This window comes from Littorina saxatilis, linkage group LG14 (assembly GCF_037325665.1).
Source record: "Littorina saxatilis isolate snail1 linkage group LG14, US_GU_Lsax_2.0, whole genome shotgun sequence".
NCBI classification, from domain to species: domain Eukaryota; kingdom Metazoa; phylum Mollusca; class Gastropoda; order Littorinimorpha; family Littorinidae; genus Littorina; species Littorina saxatilis.
The window spans coordinates 21,421,980-21,446,979 of record NC_090258.1 but is presented as its reverse complement, the minus strand read 5'-3'; the positions used below and the strand labels follow the sequence as shown (position 1 = coordinate 21,446,979).

Here is a 25,000-nt window from a genome sequence, read left to right as displayed (position 1 = left end):
GTAAGAATAAACAGACAAAGACGGATGTGCCCCGGGGGCGGACTAGCCCCGGTCTCCCCCTATAGCGCCACATATACACACATTTGTGAGCCAAAAATAGTTGAAATGATTGAGCTTGGTTATACTACATTTTTTACAAGGTTTTGCACATGAAAGTTTAATATGATCTTAATCTGGGTTGACTTTTTTGCTTGTCCGTGAGTTTGTCTGCGTCATTCACTGTAACTTGACAATGCAAATGGTTTCATAAGCACAGCATTTAGGAGCGAATTCGTAAGTGCCTGTAACAAAAAATAGTATTGTGATCAGCGAGGCTCTTTCCAGCGCGTCATATGTTTACCCTTTTGTTGCACAATCGGCGAGGCATGCGACATTTGTTGCGATGCAAGTGCGCAAACCTTTTCATTATTTGCCTCGTGTTAACAGTGAATGGGGTTTTTCGTATCTGCTGACATTTGGGGGGGGGGGGGGGGGGGATGGGGGTGGGGGGGGATCGGGATTTGCATTTATGACTAGGATTTTTGCGGGGAATAAAGCTTTGAAGTTGAACTTTTCAAAAAAGTTTCTGAACATCGGTAGTCATTTTGAAAGACGAAGTCGTTTTTACATTTAGTCAAGTTTTGATTAACATGTTTTGGCCTAAACGGGGATTCAAGACGATGGTCGTGGTGTGTGTGTGTGTGTGTGTGTGTGTGTGTGTGTGTGTGTATATTATCAGGGCCGGACCCAGGGGGGGGGGTTCCAGGGGTTCCGGAACCCCACCCCTGGAAAAAGCATGTACCTTGCTTTGAGTGTTTTTTTTTTTACTAGTTTTAGCACCAAAACAATGCTGCTCTTAACCCTCAAAACAAGGCCCAGAATGCACCAGATTGCACAGATTTTAACCATTTTTCAAACATTTTCCGGGGGAGCATGCCCCCGGACCCCCCTAGTTCACGCGCCTGCTTTGCAGGCGCGGGCTTGTGGCTTCGCCACTTCGCTGATTTGCCCCTCCAAAAAAGGAGGAACCCCCCCCTTACAACTCATTTGGTCCGGCCCTGTATTATGTGTGTGTGTGTGTGTGTGTGTGTGTGTGTGTGTGTGTGTGTGTGTGTGTGTGTGTGTGTGTGTGTGTGTGTTCGGAGAGTTTGTCTGCGTCATTTACTGTAACTTGAAAATGCAAATGGTTTCATAAGCACAGCATTTAGGAGCGAATTCGTAAGTGCCTGTAACAAAAAAATAGTATTGTGATCAGCGAGGCTCTTTCCAGCGCGTCATATGTTTACCCCTTTGTTGCACAATCGGCGAGGCATGCGACATTTGTTGCGATGCAAGTGCGCAAACCTTTTCATTATTTGCCTCGTGTTAACAGTGAATGGTTTTTTTCATTTTTGCTGACACTTGGGGGTGTGGGGGGGGGGGGGGGGGAGGGGGGGATGGGGGGGGGGGGGGTCGTGATTTGTATTTATGACTAGGATTTTTGCGGGGAATAAAGCTTTGAAGTTGAACTTTTCAAAAAAGTTTCTGAACATCGGTAGTCATTTTGAAAGACGAAGTCGTTTTTACATTTAGTCAAGTTTTGATTAAAATGTTTTAGCATAGACGGGGATTCCAGACGATGGTCGCGGTGTGTGTGTATATATATAACACACTTGTTTTAACCTAATTTCTTGGTTAAAACTTGTCTAAATTTCTAAATTCTTTCTTAAAAAATATCAATTCTACACTTTGGCCTTAAATCAAAGTGTTTCCCTTCACAGATATCCTTTTGGGGTTGTCAGATGAGGGTAGTCTCCCATGCCAACAGAAGCTACCATTCAGAGAATGGTTTGCTTCTTAGTTGGATACCATGGGTTGACAACTCTCGCCATCAGTACCACCTGACCACTGATGAGACACAATAGTGTCGAAACACGTGTCTGGTCTAGGTACAAATACAATGGTCCTCCTCAGGACTAGATTACCTTGCGATACGTCCCCCACAAGGGGACTTTGCTCTGTAAATCTCGGTCCCCCTTGAGGAGGGTCTGATGCTCCCAATAGGCTGTCTGTGAAGGGATACTTACTTCTCTCTCTATCTCTGCTAAGAGATTTTAACAAATCTCGGAAGAAAGTCTCTGCTGACTTTCAATTGTTTCTTTCACAATTTCTGATGTTTTATATATATATATATATATATATATATATATGTGTGTGTGTGTGTGTGTGTGTGTGTGTGTGTGTGTTCGCATGCTTCTCGGAGACGAGCTTGACCAATCTCGGTCTTCGGGTATGGTTAGGCGAGACTAACTGACTGTCTCGGCGATGACTGGTTTTTGGAAATGATCGTTTGGTTTGATGCCTACAGATTGATTAAATGTTTTATATCGCTTTACGCGAATTTGTAAATTGTCACCACAGATGGTGTCTTTTTCGAGTAACACTAACAGAGAGACATTTTGAGAATTACCCAGGAATGATTTTAGAAATTCTGTCAAAGTACAAACATTTGCCTTTTTTCTGAAATTGATGTTGTGCTCGTGATATCTACCCAAAAAATAAAATATGCTTATAAAAATACATTTGAAGAAGTTGTTGCATCTAAAGGGAGTTTTTAGATTAAAATAGGAAATACTGCAAAGTTCTATCTTTATTTTTCTGAAAGATGAATCTGTCCCCAAAACAACATGTTTAATTAAAAACAAAGTCGCAAAACAAACGTCCATTTTAACCCATAATTAATTCAAATATTTGTAAGGACGAAAAAACACCTTTTCTGAGGATTTCTATCACGTAGCTTGAAACAAATCTTGAAAACTTGCCAAATAAACAAAACTTAAATTCCGTGCCATCTCTGCCCTTAACTCATTGTCTCCTAGGTACGGATATATCTGTACTCACTCATATGGCTTTATCTGACCAGGAGTACGGATATATCCGCTCAGACGATTAGCTTCAGTCGCTTCCTGTAACGTCGATCTAACGCCTGCCTTCCAGCGTGTTGATACTCAGTTGGTACACAGTTACTACAATTCTGAGTGACTTGCTGCAGGTCTCGGCTAAAAAAAAAACTTGGTCAACATAGGTGGGGTAGAAAGTGTTAAACATCAATTTGAGGTTCTATACTTCCTTCCTTCCTTCAAAGGGTTGTTTTCTGCAGATATCGTTGTGCTGGACGCTTTAGGCAGTGGTCAGGGTACTGTCCAGCTCTCAGACCACGACTCTAGATTGTTCATCGCTGTTTTCGTGTTTATTATGATGTTGTTTTTCATGGTTTGCTTTAAACAGTATTTTATTTATAAACAGACACATGATAATATAACAACATCATTAAAAAGGAGCACAACAAGTTTACAACTTCATGGTTTCGTTTCTATTGTTATCATTTCGTTCCCTTATTTATCCCTATCACACCAGGTTGCTCTGGGAACGTCACGGCAGATATCGTCTTTGTGATGGACGCTTCTGGCAGTGTGGGTTCCGAAAACTTCCAGAGGATGAGGGAGTTTGTTCGCGACCTGGTGGACGCCTTGGACATCGGCCCCAACAATATCCGGGTGGGCGTGCAGAAGTACTCGTCAGGTACCAACACCGAGTTCAACCTGAGCGACTACTACGATAAGGAAGACATGAAGAACGCGACCATGAGCATAGTTTACACCGGAGGCTCCACAAACACGGGTACGACAAGATATTTTTCATTTTTTCATTTTCATTACTTTATTGTCCCATCGCTGGGAAATTCGGGTCGCTTCCTCCCAGTGGAAAGCTAGCAGCAACGGAGTCGCGCTACCCAGGTGTCTGCGTGTTTAGGTGTATTCAGCCACCTGCACTTATGGCAGAATGACCAAGGTCTTTTACGTGCCATTGTGATGACACGGGGGTGGGAGATGGCTTCCGTCTCTGGGTCTGCACATAAAGTTGACCCGTGTCCGTCCCGGCCCGAATTCGAACCTGCGACCTTTCGATCACAAGTCCAGTGCTCTACCAACTGAGCTACCGGGCCCCCCAGGGGGATGCGGGCTATATGATGATGATGATGAGGAGGATGATGATGATGATGATGATGATGCTGCTGTTGTTGTTGCTGCTGCTGATGATGATGCTGAGGAGGATGTTGATGATGCTGTTGCTGCTGCTCCTGCAGATGATGACAATGACGATGATGGCAGCTGTCCACACACAGGCGGAGCGTTGAGCTACATGCGTACCACCATGTTCAGTACCGCTAACGGCGACCGCGACGGTGTCAACAACTTCGGTGTCATCCTCACCGACGGAGCATCAAACGACTACACGGATACAGCCAACCAGGCGAGAGCAGCTCGCAATGCCAGTATCACCATCATCTCCATTGGGATCGGAAGCGGCATCACAGTGGGCGAGCTTAGCGAGATGGCCAGTAAGCCGGATTCGGACTATCTCTTCACCACATCGGGCTTCACGGAGCTCAGTAATATACAAACGGAGTTTCTGGCTAAGGCGTGCGTGGCTCCCCCTCCTGGTGAGAATTTTGTAGTTTCGTTTGTTTGTGTGTTTGTTTGTAATGTGTGCTTGTTTGTAATGTGTGCTTGGTTTTTTTATGTTATTTTTGTGTTACTTTGTTGGTTTGGTTGTTCTTGTTTCTTTCTTTTCTTCTTCAGGGGAATGATATCCGAAGGGTAGGGTGTCTTGCTTGTTGACGATCTGTGGGATATTAACAACCTTGTTAGCCTATGGCGTGTATTCCTTCTACTCCCAGCGACAGATTTGTGTTTTTCAGTGTTGAATTGTTTGTTTGTTTGTTTGTTTGTTTGTTTGTTTTTGTGTGGGTGGGCTTATTTGTTGGTTGGTTTGGGGGAGAGGTTACAAACTTGAAGACCGACGAAATGTAACAGTTGGGAAAACGAATTATGAAAAGAAGTTTTTGTTTATGTCTTTTGAGTTAATTATGCTTATGTCGACCTCAAGTATACGACAACTGTGGAGGAGATCTGAGCGGCAAAAGGGGTCAAATTGTGTCCCCAAACTACCCTGACCAATATCCCAACAACTCGATGTGTGTGTGGACCATCACCGACCTACTGGATATTCACGTGATTCATGTAACCTTCTCTCAACTCGACTTGGAGAATTCGTCCGATTGTGCTGGAGACTCCCTGGGGGTACGTATTGAAAAAGGGTTCATCCCTGTATTGCACATAGCATTATTTTCTTCGTTAATCTTCGTGTCATTTAAAAAAAAGCTAAGGTAGTAAGCACAAAAATAACCTAGTTATCCGTACCGCACCGGGGACTGCTTGGTAAAAATGTGGAAGAAAACGCCAAAATAACGTGGCCACCACAGTGCCGTCTCAACAGTTTTTGAAACGAAAAGTGACGTCATCAAACACAGGGTGACCCCCAAAAACATGCAACCCACACTAATGCTAATATATGTTCTACATCTGTAAATGGCATTACTTCAGACTTGGTGTACGTTCACTTCAGTTTATGTATGATTATTTCAGGAAATGACAAATTTTTAGGTCAAATTGTCTTACTTTTGTGCACTTAAAAAAGAGCTCCGAATTCGAGGATCTGCTCAACAGTACGTACGAGGTTTGAAATTGAGTGGTACCCATACTTGAGTGATTTGATCCCGCAAAACTTTAACACACTGGATTATCTGTGTCACGTTTCAATATATCACTTAAGGTGATTATGAACCGGTTAATTACTACTAATTAACTAACCACACCACGATCCACTCTCGCAGTCATACAATTAAATAGAGTCAACAAAAGTATAAGTTTCAGACGCCTGTTTATGTATAAACTCGCCACCTCCCTCGAGCCTTCACTCAAAATATGTTCCTTTTACGTTCTCAACACGTAAAAAAACCCGTGATCACTGACAAAATGCCAGTAGTATATAGAAAATTATAGTAACACGCTGATCCCGTGTAAATACAGTCAAATGAGAATGTTCTGTTCAAAAAGCTCTAGTTCATGCAGGGGTCAACACCCCACGTTGTCACTACTCCAATGAAATAACATGATAAGAAAAAGACAACGGTGGTCAACGGGGTGCGTAAGACACGGTGCACTTAGCTTTCTTTCTGTATGCTGGTTAGCCGGTATGCTGGTTAGCCGGGTTGCTGGTTAGCCGGGTTGCTGGTTAGCCGGTTCGCTGGTTAGCCGGTCTGCTGGTTAGCCGGTCTGCTGGTTAGCCGGTTAGCGTAGCTTCCTCAGGTCCCAGCTCCAACGTCTGCAGCTAGCAGTGCCCCGTCAAAAGGCAGCCGTGCAGCGGTTACAGGAAACCGACAGAAACGAACGAAGGCTGCAAACAGAAAGCATCGGTGCACTAAACATGTCAGCTACCCCTCACCCACCACCTTAAAACATGTCATCTTTAAATATCTCATCGAGCACGTGGGCCTGCACAAAACGGACTTTTTACAACAACAAAACAGTCATTTTCCGTCCTTCTCTCCCTATCTGCAAAAACCATATACAGATTAGTATTTTAGCGTCACAGAGAGTAAATTATGCGCTAACCTGGAAAGAACAACAGAGAGTATTTCATTCCACAACACAGACTCATCAACAGCGTTAAATAATGATTTATTACCTCAAAAGCCTATGATTGTACTCTCAATGGAAGCAAAGTCCGCCTCCTCCCTGGAACAGCCTCTGTTCGTCAACAGTGACCAAAAACCTCCAGAACCCCTTGTCGAATCCTTATGCGAAAGCCATCGCCGACGAAGGAATGTTGACGACTTGTCCTCAGCAAAATATGTGGCAGTGTGAAGGAAATAACCGGTGGAAGCTCCCCTAGAGTGCCGAATACAATATTCGGTGAAAAACCATCATACTCTAGAAACTGTGTATTAGATCCTTCCCCTTCTGCCGCTGGGTGTCAAGTGCCCCGCCCTTGTGTCTCTCTCAGACAACCTAGCCAATAACACGTGACTGACCTTGTCACAAAAACCAGTCCAGCTATACACAATTCTGCCTCCCAAGCAGAAAAAAGACACGAGAAACTCAATCCCTGAAAATCCCGTGTGCGCTGTCAGCGAAAAACCGTCAGCCCTATGACAGCAGAAACCTCCACTGTAAAACTCGTGCGCAGCAAACCCTCCGTGTTCATTGAGCACTGTCAGCAAACTCTGCTGTAGCCCAATATCACGCACAGGCGCTTTCTATCATACATTGACCCAGAACAGGCACTCTACTGAGTGACACTTTCTTGGTCTCTGTCACCCGATCGTGACAATCTGAATGTCCCCCAGATCATCAGTTACCCGAAGACAGTAGTCACAGCTAGGTTCAGGGCAATCCCTTGACAGAAAGGCATTCATCGCATTGAAAATATCGGAGGGGTAATTTGGAACACATTTTGGAGATGAGGTAAAAGTCAGCCTATTTTACCTACCGACAGGAAACTTTGTTGAATGGTTTTGAACAAACTGTCACTGTCAATGATTGTCTAACGTTGAATATGCCTGGTATACTAAGGCCCTTCAAGTAACCTCAAAGGTAACAATCTGGAGGGCTTAAATTGTGTTAGTTTGGTTCACGCTCAGTTTCAAACCTCGTAGGCCCTACTGTTGAGTCGATCCCTAAATTTCGATTTATGTTTCGAAAGAGCACACACGTCAAATTTGACCTACATACTTGCCACATTGTGGACTGGTCATGCACAATTCTGAAGCTATTGTACACCAAATGTGAAGTAGTTCGGTAAACAGATGTAGACATTATTAGCATTATAGCGGGTTACAGTTTTGGGGAGTCAACCTGTAGCACTATTCAAAAACTGAGAAAAAGGCCACTAGTATAAGCCCTCAAAAATACAAAGCTGAAATGCAAACCCATAGCCCAGACCGTGTCAGAGACAACTTGGTAAATATTTCGCAGAAATGGCTCCATAAATGTGGTTGCCAAAGTACAGCTTCAACTTATTTTATCAAAAGCAAAAAAATGGCGTCATGAAAAATAGCTATCAAAGTTAAGAAAAACGGGACAAGAAAAGAACCTCAAAAGTTTCTATGTTAATTTTCATAAACATCTCTTGACCAGTTTCTTGTTTGTATTGTTTTGTTTTGTTTTGGTGTGCGCATTCATGTCTGCACCAGTCTGTGTTGCTTGGTTAGGTTTCTTTTGGATTCTAGTGTTGTTGTGTGAAAAGGTCCCACACCCGCCCTCGTTAGATCATTCTGTCAAGTATTGACCCATTGTAAAAAATGGTAAATAACAGGCTGATGATTCATTCATTCAGTTTCGAGATGGTGACAACAGGAGAGGCTCTCTTCTCAGCAGAGTTTGCAGTGACGACTTACCCTCTGACATAACATCAACAGGCAATTACATGTATATCAGATTCGTCTCCGATGGTGAGAACACCGGGACTGGGTTCAATGTTTCATGGACTTTGGGTGAGCTCTTCTCTGTGTCATGATTTGTTTTGGTTTTTGCTCTGAACTTTTGGAAGAACAGTCTTTACTGCGGTTTCTGTGTGTGTTTGTTTGCTTAACGCCCAGCCGACCACGAAGGGCCATATCAGGGCGGTGCTGCTTTGACATATACCGTGCGCCACACACAAGACAGAAGTCGCAGCACAGGCTTCATGTCTCACCCAGTCACATTATTCTGACACCGGACCAACCAGTCCTAGCACTAACCCCATAATGCCAGACGCCAGGCGGAGCAGCCACTAGATTGCCAGTTTTAAAGTTTTAGGTATGACCCGGCCGGGGTTCGAACCCACGACCTCCCGATCACGGGGCGGACGCCTTACCACTTGGCCAACCGTGCCGGTTTCTGTGTGTGTTTGTTTTTGCTCACGAAAGTATTGTTCATTCAAGTGGAACGTCTAATAGACGGTGTTGAGAAATAACTCTGTCAAGTTAGTATAGGCTGTGGAAGAGTTGTTTTTCCTTGGCAAACTACACGTGGCATTGTAGGCCGATCGCTGGCTAGGGGTGTATATCTCCACGTTCGGTCGTCGATCTGTGCCTGTGAAATCATGCGAACGAGTGACAATCGATGATCTCATCGCCGTCCACGACCAGTCGTGTTAAGGGGCTCCGCTCACCTTTGTAACTTCAGCAGAACCGACGACGCACTGCACATTATCCCTGCCCGCTACACGTTGCATGAAAGAAAAACAGGCCAAGTACTCGTCATAATCCCTATCGCGGCATAAATAATAGGCCGTGCGTCGTCTGTGCCGCTGAAACTGCGCAGGTATGTTCTGCCCATAAGACATGCCGCTCGCTAGTGACTGGCCTACAAATTAATGTCACGTGTAGTTTCCTCAGTGTTTTCAAGGAAAAGCAGCTTTTCCATTTCCCTTAAAAATCAACAGTTTTTTTTCTCCGGCTTTCGTCTATTTGAACTGTCTATTGTGAGTCTGTGAGCTTGGGAAATAGATCCTCGTATTAATCGTTTTGTTAACCATCTAACCGTGTAACGGGTTCTCTTCCATACATTTAACCCACAACACCATGCACTGTTCTTCACTGGTTTACTTCATTCAGAAGAACTAAAAGGAAATGAAAAGAAAGCCCTAAAACATGCAATGAAAACGAAACTTCAACACAATACAAAAGAATATTGATACAATATTCACCGATTGCTTTCAACATGTCGGGGTGTGCCTAAATTGTCTCACCTGTGATTTGTAAATGGAATCCCGAAGGCTGTGCCTAAATTGTCTCACCTGTGATTTGTAAATGGAATCCCGAAGGCCGTAGGATTCCATTTACAAATCACAGGTGAGACAATTTAGGCACACCCCGACATGTTGAAAGCAGCAGGTCGATATTGTAATTGTAAATCTATCCATTCAAAGGATCTTTCTTTTTGGATGTGAAGTGGCACCTCAATTCATCAATTTTATTCATGACTTGTCACGTACTTACCATCGCCTTCGGTGAAAGTATAGTCCCATGGAATTACGATGTGCTTAGCACATTATAATTCGCTTGAGGTTATTATGTGCTTTTCTATATTTTACAGACTGACTTTTCCATGGCTTGTTCCTTTTGAGAAGTCTGCAAAGGCCGAATCACAAAGTGACGTTCTTGCTAGAACAATTCGTCATTCATTATAACATGACGTCACATCCTTTTCATGTCTCGGTCACCAAATTGCGTACATGCTGTCTTCCATTTCCCTTGATTTGTCTATCGTTCGTGCGCATGACCAACCGGCTGGCAGAAACTATTGCAGTCATGGCGACACGTGAAACACATGACTTGTATTGATACGCTTGCCAGGAAGTGTACATTGAGGCAGATCCATTTGGAGGTGAGACACGCTGATTGCCTGACCGCTGAGTGATTGCATTGGCCAATCAAAATGTCGAATTAACAAAGAAGGATTTTCAATGCTATTTCATATGTTTCGTGGTCAATTGGGCAAAACTGATCTCAGTGCAAAAGTGATATCGACAACATTTCCGTCGATATCAGTTTTGATATCGACGACCTCTTTATTGCTTCCCCACTTTAAAAACCAAAAACACCTAAATTTAAAAACAAACAAATATATATGAAAATGTAATTATCCCAGAATTTAGTTGATCAAGTGACTAACGACTTTTTGAAAGAAAAGACATTTTAAAATTCTGAAAAGTACAAGAAACGAGTGAACAAAAAGAAATAATAATCAGAGGGAGGGATATGGAACAGCCAAAACTGAGACAAATACTTTTGTAATTTCTTTACAGTAAATACAAAATGTCCAGAGAATTAGCGAAATAGCTAACATTGACTGACTGTGTGATATCTTTTGCTATTGGCCTCAACAGACCATAGCAGAAGATATCATCACACAGTCCGTCAATATTGGGTAATAACAATCAGACATTCACATACTAAATTGTTCATTCTTACTGACAAATAACTTATTGACACTTTCACTCCAATGTATTACAATTACCCATATGTGAATGAATGCATATAATATACTATGATATCATTGAGGAACAATTACAACAACTCCAATTATAAGTTCCCTCCACTGTATATATTGGGTCAAATAAATGATACAGTTATGATATATACACTCATACACACACAATCATGAAAAGAAAGATATCAGGGTTATGGATTCAAAACCGGGTACTCACAGGTTTAAAGACTAATGGACAAGAAACTGTTTGACAATCCCGTACACAAACTAACACAATAATCTTACCCGGAGTCTGTAAAAAAATCGCTACCCGTGAGGTAGACAGAAAAAACACACACACGTACACAGTCCGTGAAATCCCTGGCACACGATATCCACAGTACAGATACCGACGCACGGCTAGTGTGTAAGCGGAAAGAATACAGTCACGGTTCACAGTTAGGATTCGGACCAGACTGCGGCAACCGTCTGATCTAGTTGCTAAATACTAATTATACTTAATTAAATAGGTTCTCCTGATTATGGCTTAACTCAACTAGATCACACACAAAACTGCCGATATGTCACTTGAAAAAGTAGCGGTGTACTTGATCCTCCGACTGGCGATCTCAACCTAACCAGTTCACTTCGTCCCGTGACCTTTCTGGGTCCAACTACATGGACTTTCCTGTAGCCTCGCTGCTAGCTTCGTGAAAGTCCCGTCGAACTTCAGCTAAACTGGTCCCAAGAAATAAGATATTCGGCGGCTTCTCAGATGATTCTTCTTTCCCGGCATCAGGCCGCAATCCTCCTCTCATGGACAGGTTACTAGACGCACTGCACAAACATGAAGAGCGGACATCTTGTTTTTACAATCTGTCCTCTACGAACTAGTTTCTGCAATGTAAATCGTTTCAGCTTACGCGATACAGAGAATATCGATATCCGAATGCCTATTAAAGTTGAGGGCCCCAAAGGGTTTAAAATCGTGATCGTGATTGGCGTTTTTTGACTTTTCTGTGACCGTGATTGCCGAAATTTCCATTTCTGTGATCGTGATGGGACTTTGCCCGTGATCCGTGATGACAAAAAAATCAAGTCTCGTGATCGTGATCGTCATTTGTTTTCGTGATCGTGATGGGCATTATTGCAAAGCATTTTATTTTCAACGTACATTTTTCACAGCTGTATCGCTCTATGATCCTCTATTCGTCAAGGTGTTTGTGATCGTGAAAACAAAAATCAAGGTAATTGTGATCGTGAAAGCTAAAATTTCCCTTCCCGTGATCGTGATGATACCCCCCCTTTGGGGCCCTTAAAGTTACCTGTTAAAGTGCTTTGACTATCGCGTCTCAGAAAACACAAGTAAGGGCTGGAACCTTCTCCTGCATTCTCTCCGGGCATTTTATCCTCCCGCGCGATTAGCATCGAGACCTTTCTGTTCGATGAACAGTCGTCAAGTGTGCTACTAAACTAGCTACGATTCACGAAGTTATCTGTTCGCTGGTTTGTGAGCTCTGTTCACTCCGTGCAACACACATTTCCACGTGTATCTTGTTGGCTTTCGTGAAGCGTGGAGGACACAAATGCTAACTCGGCCTGACTCAGTTGTTCGCCGTTTGATTCCCTTCACACCATCATGATATGATAATTAACTATACAATACAGACTAGCAAACAATGCAACTAATCCATGAACATATATAATACATATATGAGACAGTTAAACTTCACAAGACATCATGACAGTAATAGTAGACATAATACAGTATGAAAAGCATAATACATACCCAAGCAATGTGTCAGAGGTTATGACATGGTATAGGCCTACTAGCTGTGGCTGCTGTCCATGTTACTCGAACATATACCTATGATATATATATGACCGTTTTTACCCCGCTTACTCCGTTTATAAACATGCTCTTTTAAACGCTTGAACTACTCTAAGTTTTACATTTTTCTACCAGATAAACACACAAGCACACAAGTAATTTACAATGACAATATGCCATCCAGAAATCATGTTACAACTGCAATTGTTCATCATCCGTTCAATTTGTTTTACAGTTATTATAAATCTATTATCTTCTTCCATACATTCATTCATTTCATTTTGTTACTAATTTCATTCATAATATTTCTTCTTCTCCTCAAGTTCAACAACCGCAACACGGTGGCCTAGTGGTAAGGCGTCCGCCCAGTGAGCGGGAGGTTTTTTCTTTATTTGGTGTTTGACGTCGTTTTCAACCACGAAAGTTATATCGCGACGGGGAAAGGGGGGAGATGGGATAGAGCCTCTTGTCAATTGTTTCTTGTTCACAAAAGCACTAATCAAAAATTTGCTCCAGGGGCTTGCAACGTAGTACAATGTATGACCTTACTGGGAGAATGAAAGTTTCCAGTACAAAGGATTTAACATTTCTTACATACTGCTTGACTAAAATCTTTACAAAAATTGACTATATTCTATAGAAGAAACACTTAACAAGGGTAAAAAGAGAAACAGAATCCGTTAGTCGCCTCTTACGACATGCTGGGGAGCATCGGGTAAATTCTTCCCCCTAACCCGCGGGGGGTCTTTAAAGACTGTAAAATTGGCAATCTAGTGGCTGCTCCGCCTGGCGTCTGGCATTATGGGGTTAGTGCTAGGACTGGTTGGTCCGGTGTCAGAATAATGTGACTGGGTGAGACATGAAGCCTGTGTTGCGACCTCTGTCTTGCGTGTGGCGCACGTTAAATGTCAAAGCAACACCGTCCTGATATCACCCTTCGTGGTGGACTGGGCGTTAAGCAAACAAACAAACAAACAAGTTCAACAAATCAGTATTTCAGTTATATTCTTCAAATTCAACGGGAACTTATGCAACAGATGAGGACCAAATGTGAATAAATACTCATTACCTTTTGTTTGCTACAGCAGCAAACGACTTTGTAACCGTTTGTTTTGTTGCAGCCCAGATGTAAAGGGATGATGGGTAATGTAGAGCATGATGGGTAAATGACTAACATTCATAAAATAGAAGTTCTCGATGGATCTGTTTCAAATTTGGTGGGCATATTCAGGTACACCCGGGACAGGACACAACCTGGTCGATATTTCAACACGTGCTCTCAGCGCGCAGCGCTGAACCGATTTTGTTTTGTTTTTTGTCTGGATCCACTACCAGTAACTCTTCCTTATCTTCTCCAGTGTTTGCAGCGTTTATCTCCCTTCCTTCGTGTGGCTTAAATCCATATTCCCGTTTCTATTTTTAGAAGGTCACTGTCGACAACGCTCAATCCATATTCCCGTTATTTTTAGACTCTTCTCCAGTGTTTTGCGCGTTTATCCCCCTTCCTTCGCGCGGTGCGCCGCTTTGCCGGCGTACACCCGGCAAAGCCGGGTCCCCGGCGCAGCCGGGTATTCGGCTCGACTTCTTCCCGGCGAAGCCGTACCCGGCAAAGCGGGTATTCATCTAGTACTAAATAATTGCAAAGAAACGGGCCAGGTCTCCTGTCCCTGGCTTAATAATGCTACTCTTAGACTGTGCCGAATTGCCCTTGCGAAAAGAATTCGCCAATAATTCGTAATGATCGGGACATAGACTCAAGACATTCGGACATGTTCTTAACCATTCGCCACCATTTGTCTATTGTTGCAAACATTAGCAACATGCTCTTTTGACCTTTTAACCTTACGGGACAAAAATTCAATCAATCAGTTAGTCAGTCAGCCCGCCAGTCTATATCTCTCTCTCTCCTCTCTCTCTCTCTCCTCCTCTCTCTCTCTCTCTCTCTCTCTCTCTCTCTCTCTCTCTCTCTCTCTCTCTCAAGAATTGTTTGCGCATTCGATTGCGCAATCGCTTCATTCGTAAGGTGTTTACATGCACTCGCAACATTCGCAAGGCAACTCGCAACATTCGTAAGACATTCGCAATATATTCTTATATGGATTCGCATGCATTCGCAATGATCGGCAGAAGTTCGCAAGCACTCGCAACCATTCGTAAGATATTCACTAGGAGTCTTAAGGCTTAAAATGTTCAATATTTTTCCTGTCCATTCTTCTCTTTTTTTGCCGAATAGAATATTTTCATAATCGCAAGGATATTCGTCACTGTATGAGACGGGCATAAGGGGCAGTAACTCCAAACAAGCGTTTTAAAAAAACAATCCCTTTCCCCAGTTGTCTCCCTTAACCTTCGCCGGTCGTCGTGGGTCCGTGTGGACCCAGAAGGGTGTTTAATTGCAAATATCTCTTAAACCAGTTGTAATTTTTTAATGAGCTTTTAAGAATGCCTCAGACACCTAAAACGCTCGTATGTCCTAAAAGATCATTACATTTCAGCGAGCAGTAATTACAAAAACAAAGGTCAAATTTAGACTACACACGAAAGACATCGTGGGGTCGTGCGGACCCATGTTTCTCAAACTGAAGGAACTTACATAAAAACTAGGGAGAGAAGTCACAAACCTTCAGGTATTGGCTCTAAACATCATTTTGTACGATCTGTTTAATTTTGGAGTTAATAAGCAAGTCGCGTGGAGCGAAATTAATACATAACAATGTGGGTCCACACGGCCCCACGACGTCTACAGAAGGGTATTCACGTTTTTCCTTTTTTGAGAAGCTTTAGTCCGCACAGTAATAATTAAATTAATAATTTGATTTAATTACTTCTCGCGGAAATTTAACCACGTTGTCTACGGAAGGAGATGCGCGTTTTTGCTTCTTTGGAAAGCATGGGTCTACGGAAGGGTATGCATATTTTTCCTTCTTTGAGAAGCATGGGTCTGCACGGTCCCACGATGTCTGCCGTGTGTAGTCAATAACCTGGTCGGGCGAAGTTTAAAATCACACACACACACACACACACACACACACACACACACACACACACACCACACACACACACACACACACACACTTCCTAACAAACTCCACAAACATTTTCTCTGCCTCCGTATTTTTACACCCTACCACACCTGCAGTGGGCACCCTTCCATCGAATCAAATTCACGGAGAAGTCTCTCATAAAATGTGTATGTCTTTTCGTGCCCTTTCAGTGTGTGCAAAAACGTACCAATCCCACTCTCGCAATATTGAGATACCAAGAGGGAGCGGTGGGTATGATTGTACGTTTATAATCAGACGGACACAGCCTTACGTCATACGTCTTTCCTTCAACGATGTTCATCTGGGCAACGACACCATCAATTGTACAACCAACTATATTGAGGTAGGTTTTGAACATTACTGTAAAAAAAAAAAAAAAGGGATACATATAAGGTACATAAAAGGTATGACACGAAACTGTTCATACAAAAATTAAATCAAATGAAGTTGCAAGAAGCTTCCGTGGCTAATGCATGTCGGGTTTCAAAAAGATAAACGTTGAGATTTAATCTGAGATTGTGTGTGCTGCGACGTTTCCTGAAAGCTGCAAACAACAACACACCCACACACACACACACACACACACACACACACACACACACACACACACACACGTACGATTGTCGCATAAACGGAAGCACCCACGCTTACACACACACACACACACACACACACACACACACACACACACACACACACACGCCCTGCACTGTTCAGACCAAATATTAATTACATGAATACTACCAGGTAAAAGGTACGTGCCTCATCCTCAGTTTTTGGCTCACGTAAGTGTAGCCTATGCGATGCTAACTTTTGTCTGTATGTGCGTGTGTATGTGTGTGACAGAAACTTTAAAGGACCAGACCACGCTGTTTTAAAGGTTATTAGAACCACTAACCGATGACTGAAGGTTAGAGAAATGCACCTAAAGATTCCAAAAATGTAAAGAAATTCACCGATTCGTAGCTTTATCATTGTGATTTAATTAAAAACGTTCCGCCAAATTCGTCTGCTAAACGAGACTTCGAAATGGCCGCCAGTAGACGAGAACCGGCTGTGACGTCATTTCGTGTACAGCTTAGGCTCAAGTGGGCGTTTGCCTACATCGAGCATCAACAACACGCCGAAGGAATGCGCACGGCTGCTGATAGCTATGAAGTATAGAAAAAAGGTTCAGGCATCAGTTGTCACCTTTTTCCGATGGGCTTACAACTTCTGCAGCAAGACTGATTAACTGGAAACGGCCAACACGATGTGCTGTGTTTCGCGACACTTTCTTCCAATGTGAACGCAGTTAAGCCGGCAAGAAAACCCGGCACACACAAAACAGCTGTTGCCTGACGCAGTTCCAGTTCCGACAATTGTTGACCACTCACAGGAGGTCAGAAACCGGATACCAATGTCATCAGAACGATCTGCTTTCACTAAACGCAGACGAAAGGAAGTGAGTAGGGGCCTACATGTATACTGAATGTGTTCTGTAAGGGATACGGGTTCAGTGTCACTGGGCGTTTTTGTCAGACTGACAGTATTTGTAGTGGAATGGCATCTGTTCCTAATTTTAAGCACATGTGTTAAGATTACAGATTAAAACATATATCTGTTACTACATGTCCGTCCCCATGCACCCACCTTAAAGTTCCCTCTCTCTCTCCCTCTTTTACACTCACCTGGGTAATCGATGACTGATGAGTCTCAGGTTTAATCAGTGTCCGTCCATATACACATAGACATTCACACAAACACACACACGTTGTTATAGTTGTTATCTTTTAATTCAGTGTTGTATTGAATGGATACAGAAATCGTTAATACAGCAAGCTTGCATGAATAATTTGCTGTTGTCCTTTTTTTCATATCAGGTTCTGTAATACAGTAATTATAATTAATACAAGTACAAATTCATGTTTGCAGTCATACTCATAGTGTGTGAGTGTGTGTGTGTGTGTGTGTGTGTGTGTGTGTGTGTGTGTGTGTGTGTGTGTGTGTGTGTGTGTGTGTGTGTGTGAAAAGCACTTTGATACTTAAAACATCTGTGTTATTTGATTTTATTACAAAACTGCAGTCAGAATATTAAGCAGACCTATTCCAACAATACATTTTGATCAGCAGTAAATGTAATGTCAAATTATGAACAACAATCATGTGAGCAGATATATCTAACAGAAACAAATAGTCTAGCAAAATAATACAACCAAGTACATGTTCGGACATCATCATCCACATCAAAACATTGATTGTAGGAAGAGCACAACTCTGTGTTATTACCACTGCTTCAGTCAAACTGCCAGTTCAACTTTATCTCTGTGGGGTTTTTTTTTCTCTCAGAGTAACATGGGAAAAAAACCTTTAAAAAACTTGCATGCTACAGAGCTGGATTGTTTCTAGTGATCATGCAGCATGATTTATCCGCATAGAAAACTACTGAAACACCTAAACAGAAATAACAATGTCTACAGAAAAATTCCACTGTTTGATTGCTGTCTGTAGTACTCCTCTTGCTAACAGTGGCATTAAAATAATTAAAACTAAGCTATGCTCTCTTGGGGGGGGAGGGGGAAGTGCTCTAAGTACTTTTTGTGTCTACATAGGCAAAACAAAACTATGCAATGTTTCAGATTTCCTGACCCACCCTATGTTTTTCCTCCTTATCCTAGACTATTTTGGACTCTTACAAAAACTTGCGTACTTCAAAAATGACAAATCTTAATTTTGCAGGCTTACAAGGAAATTGACTCTTCTCTTACAACCAGAATACACCATGATTTCAAGCAAATAAAAAACTACATGCACCTGAGAAAAAAACACTTTAATTCAAGAAGTTAGACCTCCTAACCCCAGCTTTTCAATTCAATTCAATACGTTGTTGATGTTGATTATGGAGCTTAACGTCCTCCCAGGTAACTAGGGACCTATATTGGGACATGATTTTTTATACAATGTTAAAAGTGTAGGGTGTAATGGGGGGGAGGGGGACTGGAGGGTGACGGGGTGTAGTCGCTAATAAATTTAAAGGTGCGTTTATTATCTAATATACCAGACATTTTGTTTTGGCTGGTGTACAGAATAACATCACATAAAATCGCACTCGCAAAACATACAAAACACATAAAATGTACACATCAGTACACACATAACCCAAACCACACATATCCATACCAGCACCATCACACACATATCCACATACATACTCTAGTTTGTACATTATAAAAATAAATACATTATGATTAATATCATTACTAGTCAACTTAAATTAAGGCTCAAAATAGGTCTTAAGATGGATGTTATTTAGTGTAATGAAGAGATTATAAAAACCAAAAAAAGCTATGAGAAAGAAAAGTATGAAAGAATTATGCCCATTCTCCAGTGAAAGTTCTGCTGATTGTGGTAACTTTTTTTTCTGTCTAAAACAGGCATCAGGTTAACTGAACGAGCTGTTTGAGGGGGTGGTGATCCTAACACTGGCCTATGGCAACACTGGCCTATGGCAGCTACAACAAAGCTCTGCATACACAGCAAGACTACAATGCAACAGTGCCCAGACTTTGACTGCTACAGCTAGACCAGTTGACAAAGCTCAAGTTGTCACCAAGCAGGACGCCCCAACTGGCGACCAACTATATAGACTGAGGCTGCCTATCTCCAAATCTGACAAAGCAAGAATTGTTACGCAAGCTCCACATTTCTGTTTGCAGTTTAAGCCGACCTTAAGTATGCAATGGTTATGCACATCCCCCCCCCCCACACACACACACACCCCGCAGTTGAGAGTTGTAATGTACCTTTTATTTATCTTACATACATTTGAAGCCTGTGTAGCTCTGTGACAGAAAGAGGTCTCTGATGGCAGCGACCAGACAGGCAGGAAGAACTTTCCTGTTCTTTCGGAAAGTCAGTGAGTGTGCAACTTGTCAGTATGTTCTGAACACATCAAAACATTTTCTTTAATTTAAGCTACATAATATCATGTGGATGCACTGATTGGGTGTAAATAACAGCAATTGGTACAGTCAATTCACTAAATGTGCAACAAAACCCTAATCATCAGACATTTTACAACAGCAAACTTCAACAGTCCTTTTACTTTCCTGAATGTCATTATTATTTATTAAAACATGCATCTAGAGCAACATACATATAAATCTTCTTTTATTAAAGTTCACCTGAAATTCAGGCTGCTTTCCCATGCAAAGTACAAATGCAAGTGTCCATAAACCAGGGTTTAATACATGTAGTATGTGAGTGAGTTCTGATGAAAAAGTGATTGTGTTGTAATATTGGTTATTACTGAGTGTTGATGTTACAATGATTACATTATAAAAACAACAACAACAGAACAATGTGAAGAGCAAACTTCTTCTGTGGGCATGCAAGTGAGTTAATCTTGTGTGTGTGTGAAACTATATTTGACTGAGTGTCACATTTAAATGACAACAGTTTTCTTGATAGCCTTTAAAAACAACAACAAATACATACATTTAAAAATCAAACAAAATAATATAGGCACCTCAAAAAAAGTTGTATGTACACCTTCGTGGCTGGTGATGCATTCTTGCTCCCCTGCAAGTTTTCATTCTACAATGTACCTCAGGCTAGCTTCCTCTCTCTCTCAAATCTGCCCCTCCCACACAATACAACAGGTACAGTGGCCACTCTGACACCAGTCTCTGAAATAATCAAGAACAGTTAAAACTGCGATGAGCTGTTGTTCTTTTACTCGTGAATGCAATGCATGAACACTTAAACAATATCCCACTTATTCGCGAGTGCGTTGACAAGGCGAGAGTGAAAAAATAGCACAGACTCGAAAGCAGACGATAAGTTCAGCACAGAGAGCGGGCGTGTTTACCTTTGATCGCTGAGACAAACAGAGTCGCAATTTTCATCGTCACTGTCTTTTCACTACTGCTGGAAGTGGCCTCCGCTCCTCATCTTTCATGCTTGATTCGAGGAGAGAAACTGGTAGTTCGAACATGTACGGTTCAATTTCGTCTGCAGTCACGCTTGTTGCCATGTTGGTAAACGGCATCTTCACACTGTGTGACGTCACGGATAATTTATTCATAAGCCAGTCTCGCGAAGATCACGCGGCACAATGGCGGGTCGTTTTGGAGAAGAAATCCGTCGCTTCGGTCACAAAATTCGTCGGATTACGGCCTTTCAAGATTCCGAAGTAAACCAAACATTGTTGAAGACGGTAAGAAAGTGGTTTTCTAACTAACTGCAAACATCGGGAAGTGTTCGGTCGCGCAGGAACACGATTCGAAGCGTTTTTGACGCTAAAACAGCATGGTCTGGACCTTTAACATGTGACTGAACACCGAAATACTAATTTTACCTGGTTATTATCCAAGCAACAGCTTCAAAGTATTGAAGCAATGATCAACATTTCGTCGGCACGTATGTAGTTAAAGTGTGTATCCAAAGAAAACGGGTGGTGTTTATTTTTTTTTTTTTTTTTTTTTTGGGGGGGGGGGGTAAAAACAGGTGACTGGTTTATGTCGTGTGTGGTATGTAGACTAGGTCAGGGGTCAAGGTTAAGTCAGATCGCGTGATGGATTGTGGTATAGATACAGTTCTCACCCAGCTGCAGTTCGCCGATTCGGGGAAGACGAGTTCACATTGTTCGGTTTCGTAGCCCCAGAAAAATAGATAGAGATTTCCTACAGGTTGATCTGCACAGCGTGTTTCCAGTGTGTGCGCGAGGACGCGCTGTCGAAAGCGCAGTGTCGATCTGGCAGTCGTGTCCCCGTAACCTGGTGCAGGGGTAAAAAAAAATTTTTTTAAATAAAAATTATAATAATAACAAAAAACAAAAAAAATTAAGGAAAAAAAAGAAAGAAAAAAAAGAGAGAAGGAAACAGTTAAAGGAGGGGTGTAAGCAGCCTGCATGCAACCGAGGTAAAAAAAAATTAAAAATAAAAAGAAGTGTGTCGTGACTGAACTCAAAGGTTTAGTTTTAAACTTCAAATCACTTGCAACAGTGCGGAGGAATTTGTTGGCGCGCTCCTGTGGCCGAGGTCTTGACAAATACGTAGCGGCTTTACGCATATATATGTGCGCAGGGCCTACGAACAGCGTAACCGAAAAACAAGATGTCATGACGCGAGCGGGGGGTAAATTTCGCTGCAACGTATGTCAGACCTGTTAAAGAGAATTCTACAGGGCGTGCTGTGTCGTACCAGATGTACACGAGTTGCTTTTTACATATGATATAGTCATGTTTTTACTAAGTGTTTTAAAGTGTAACTAAACAGACGTTTTGAAGTGTCAGCTTTACTGAATTGCTTTATGTTTTGTCCAAGTATAGACCTGTAGAAGCGATACTGGACGATTTTTCCAACGTTTACTGTGTTTTCTGATCTACTACGATTTTTTAAAAGTGTTGAACCCATTTCAGATTTACCTGCTTATCTGTTCTTGATTTGATACTTCCAAAGAACAAGTGGTACTTTGAGTTCCGGTTTTATGTTTTAACCAATCAGAATTTGGTTCCTAAATAAAATCGTCTGCTGCCTGTCCCAGCAGAGTCGGCAACAAGCACTGTTGCACCACACTTTGAAGTAATCCCACACTTTGAAGTAAATTACTTCAAAGTGTGGGGATGTGCCCCACACTTTGAAGTAAACCCATTTTTTACTTCAAAGTGTGGGGGGATCTTCCCACACTTTGAAGTAAACTCAGTTTTTACTTCAAAGTGTGGGGGGATCTTCCCACACTTTGAAGTAACTTACTTCAAAGCGTGGGACTTTTGCATCGCCTGTTTGAGCCTGATGATTTTGTCAAAAAAAATGGCAAAGTCTTTTGGATGAGTGAACAGAAAAAGTGAGCGAGCCAAGAAACACAGTGATGTTTATTATCAACCCAAAGCAATGACCTATTGTTGAGTGTGACGAAAACACGTGGGACATTTTCCAGGGAGAATTGGCGTAATGGGGACATTTGGCGGGGAATTGTCGTAGTGGGGCCGTTTGGCGGGGAATTGTCGCAGTGGGGAACACTGGGCGGGGAATTGTCGTAGTGGGGACATTTGGCGACGAATCGTCGTAGATGGGCTGTTTGGCGGGGAATTGTCGCAGTGGAGGCCATTTTGCGGGGAAATGTCGTAGTGGGGACATTTTGGTGGGAATTATCGTAGCTGGGACATCTGGCGGGGAGTTGTCGCAGTTGGAATATTTGGCGGGAAATTATCGCAGTTGCGGACATTTGGCGGGAAATTGTGACAGTGGGGACATTTTGTGGAGAAATGTCGTAGGGGGGGCTTTTTACAGTGAGCCCATGCTTGTAAAATCGTGCCGAATTAGCCCAATTGTTCCCAGATAGTCTCCGCATGACCCAACATGTTTTAAAATCGTCACCACGAGTTTTCGTCACACTCAACAATGGGACATTGCTTAAAGCCTGATAACAAACATCACTATGTTTCTTGGCTCGCTCACTTTTTCTGTTCACTCATCCAAAAGACTTTGCCATTTTTTTGGACAAAATCATCAGGCTCAAACAGGCGATGCAAAAGTCCCACGCTTTGAAGTAAGTTACTTCAAAGTGTGGGAAGATCCCCACACACTTTGAAGTAAAAACTGAGTTTACTTCAAAGTGTGGGAAGATCCCCCCACACTTTGAAGTAAAAAATGGGTTTACTTCAAAGTGTGGGGATGTGCCCCACACTTTGAAGTAATTTACTTCAAAGTGTGGGATTACTTCAAAGTGTGGTGCAACAAAGCACTGCTTGCCACATGTGTGATGTTACCAACAGAAATAGCCATAAATTGGGCAAGGTAGCAATGTAAATGAATTGGATCTAACTAATGTGCTTGTACTGCATCTCTGGCCTTTGAATTCACTCCAAATGTACTGGCTCAGCGTGAGAGGCAACATCCTGTCGAAGTCGTAAGCACGAGGCTGACTGGGAGATTATTATTCGAAGAGCATGCTGAAACGGATTGTAAGTACAATATTTTACATGTTCTCGACATTTCTGTTGATCTTTCCTTAACTTTAATTGTTTCCTTGATTTAAAACCCTAGGGCTTGTATTTTCAGTTGTGATACTAAGCACGTATCTTTACCACAGTATCTGATCACTTCACACTTGAATTTTGGAATGATGAAGTGGAATTATTTCTGGATCTAATTTATTCCTTGTTCCCCCCCTCTCGATTCCTTTTTTCGCCACATATGTATTGTCGTGTAAGGGGGTAGATGCGTGTACTGGCTGATTTTTTTTATTTTTTTTACTTCGGTCAGATACAGATGATTGGAAAAAAACTTGTCAAGGATTTCAGAATTTAATAGATCTGTTCGAAGTTTTTACGGGATGGGTCCTGTTACAATACAGACTGAATGTGCGCAAGATGAACTTTTGATTAAACATACACACACAAATGAATCTCTTGATTTTGTTATACGGCGAATGTCCAGTTTCCACCACCACGTCTGTGGTATGTTTTTATACTGTTTGATTGAATAGACTGACGTGCATTCTCTCGCAAATGTGCGCGCGTGTGTGTTTGTCTGTGCCTCAGACTTATTAATCAAAGATGATGTTGCACATTGCAGATCTATGCGACAGGAGCAAGTGGACAAGACAGCTACATTTGTCTGAGCGAAGATCCAACGGTAAGCTCTTTTAGCCGAAGACAGCGAGCCTGGGTGCATGCATGCAAGCTTCTATCATGTTCGTGTGAGTGCTGCAGGGCTATTGGACGACTTTTCATTATTCTTGATTTGGAGATCCATGCAGGGTATTAGAAAGTGCAGAATATACACGTTTGAACAAATACGATGTGTGTTTGCTCTGAAAAAAAGAAAAAACGCAACAAACAAACATTGTATTTGTTTAAAGTATCACAAATATTTATTACCTGTATCTGCATGTTTTGATAATGATGAAGGGTAAATTACTTTGACGTGTGCTTTTTTTTAACCACACTGATAACGAATGATAGAAACACAGACACACTTAATAACATATCCACAAAAATTGTAACAATAAATGTAAGCTGAACAATGCCTGCAACACATTTCAGGCCTCAGAAGGAAGTAATTATGAGATTCAGACAGAGAGAGAAAGCCCAACACGAAACCAGTTGTGACATTTTTTATTTCATTATGTAATATTAAAAACACGACAACAACGTATTTCCTGTACTTAGTTTCGTGCAATTATGGATTGCAAAGTATGTCTAATTGAGTGGCATAAAGAGGCACAGTTGCATGAAAAACCAACTCGGATCTTGACTAGGATCAGGATTTTACATGGACACAACCTAGAATTTAACATCATTGTAGCCAAGTTACGACAGTTGC

At 42.1% G+C, this 25,000-nt stretch overlaps 2 protein-coding genes across 2 annotated transcripts in view; both read left to right on the top strand.

The window, feature by feature from the left end:
* The window catches only part of LOC138947340 (cartilage matrix protein-like), a 23,286-nt gene extending 19,322 nt beyond the window's left edge, over positions 1-3,964 (top strand). Inside the window, exon 3 of the mRNA XM_070318798.1 lies at positions 3,376-3,964. Coding sequence (XP_070174899.1) covers positions 3,376-3,731 — 356 coding nt within the window. The 3' untranslated portion in view covers positions 3,732-3,964. The remainder of the gene's footprint in view (positions 1-3,375) is intronic.
* Positions 3,965-4,022: 58 nt separating this feature from the next.
* LOC138946546 (fibropellin-1-like) overlaps positions 4,023-25,000 on the top strand; it is a 90,675-nt gene continuing 69,697 nt past the window's right edge. The window contains exons 1-4 of the mRNA XM_070317988.1: positions 4,023-4,462; positions 4,909-5,102; positions 8,200-8,356; positions 15,863-16,035. Of these exons, the coding sequence (XP_070174089.1) occupies positions 4,162-4,462; positions 4,909-5,102; positions 8,200-8,356; positions 15,863-16,035 (825 nt within the window). The 5' untranslated portion in view covers positions 4,023-4,161. The remainder of the gene's footprint in view (positions 4,463-4,908; positions 5,103-8,199; positions 8,357-15,862; positions 16,036-25,000) is intronic.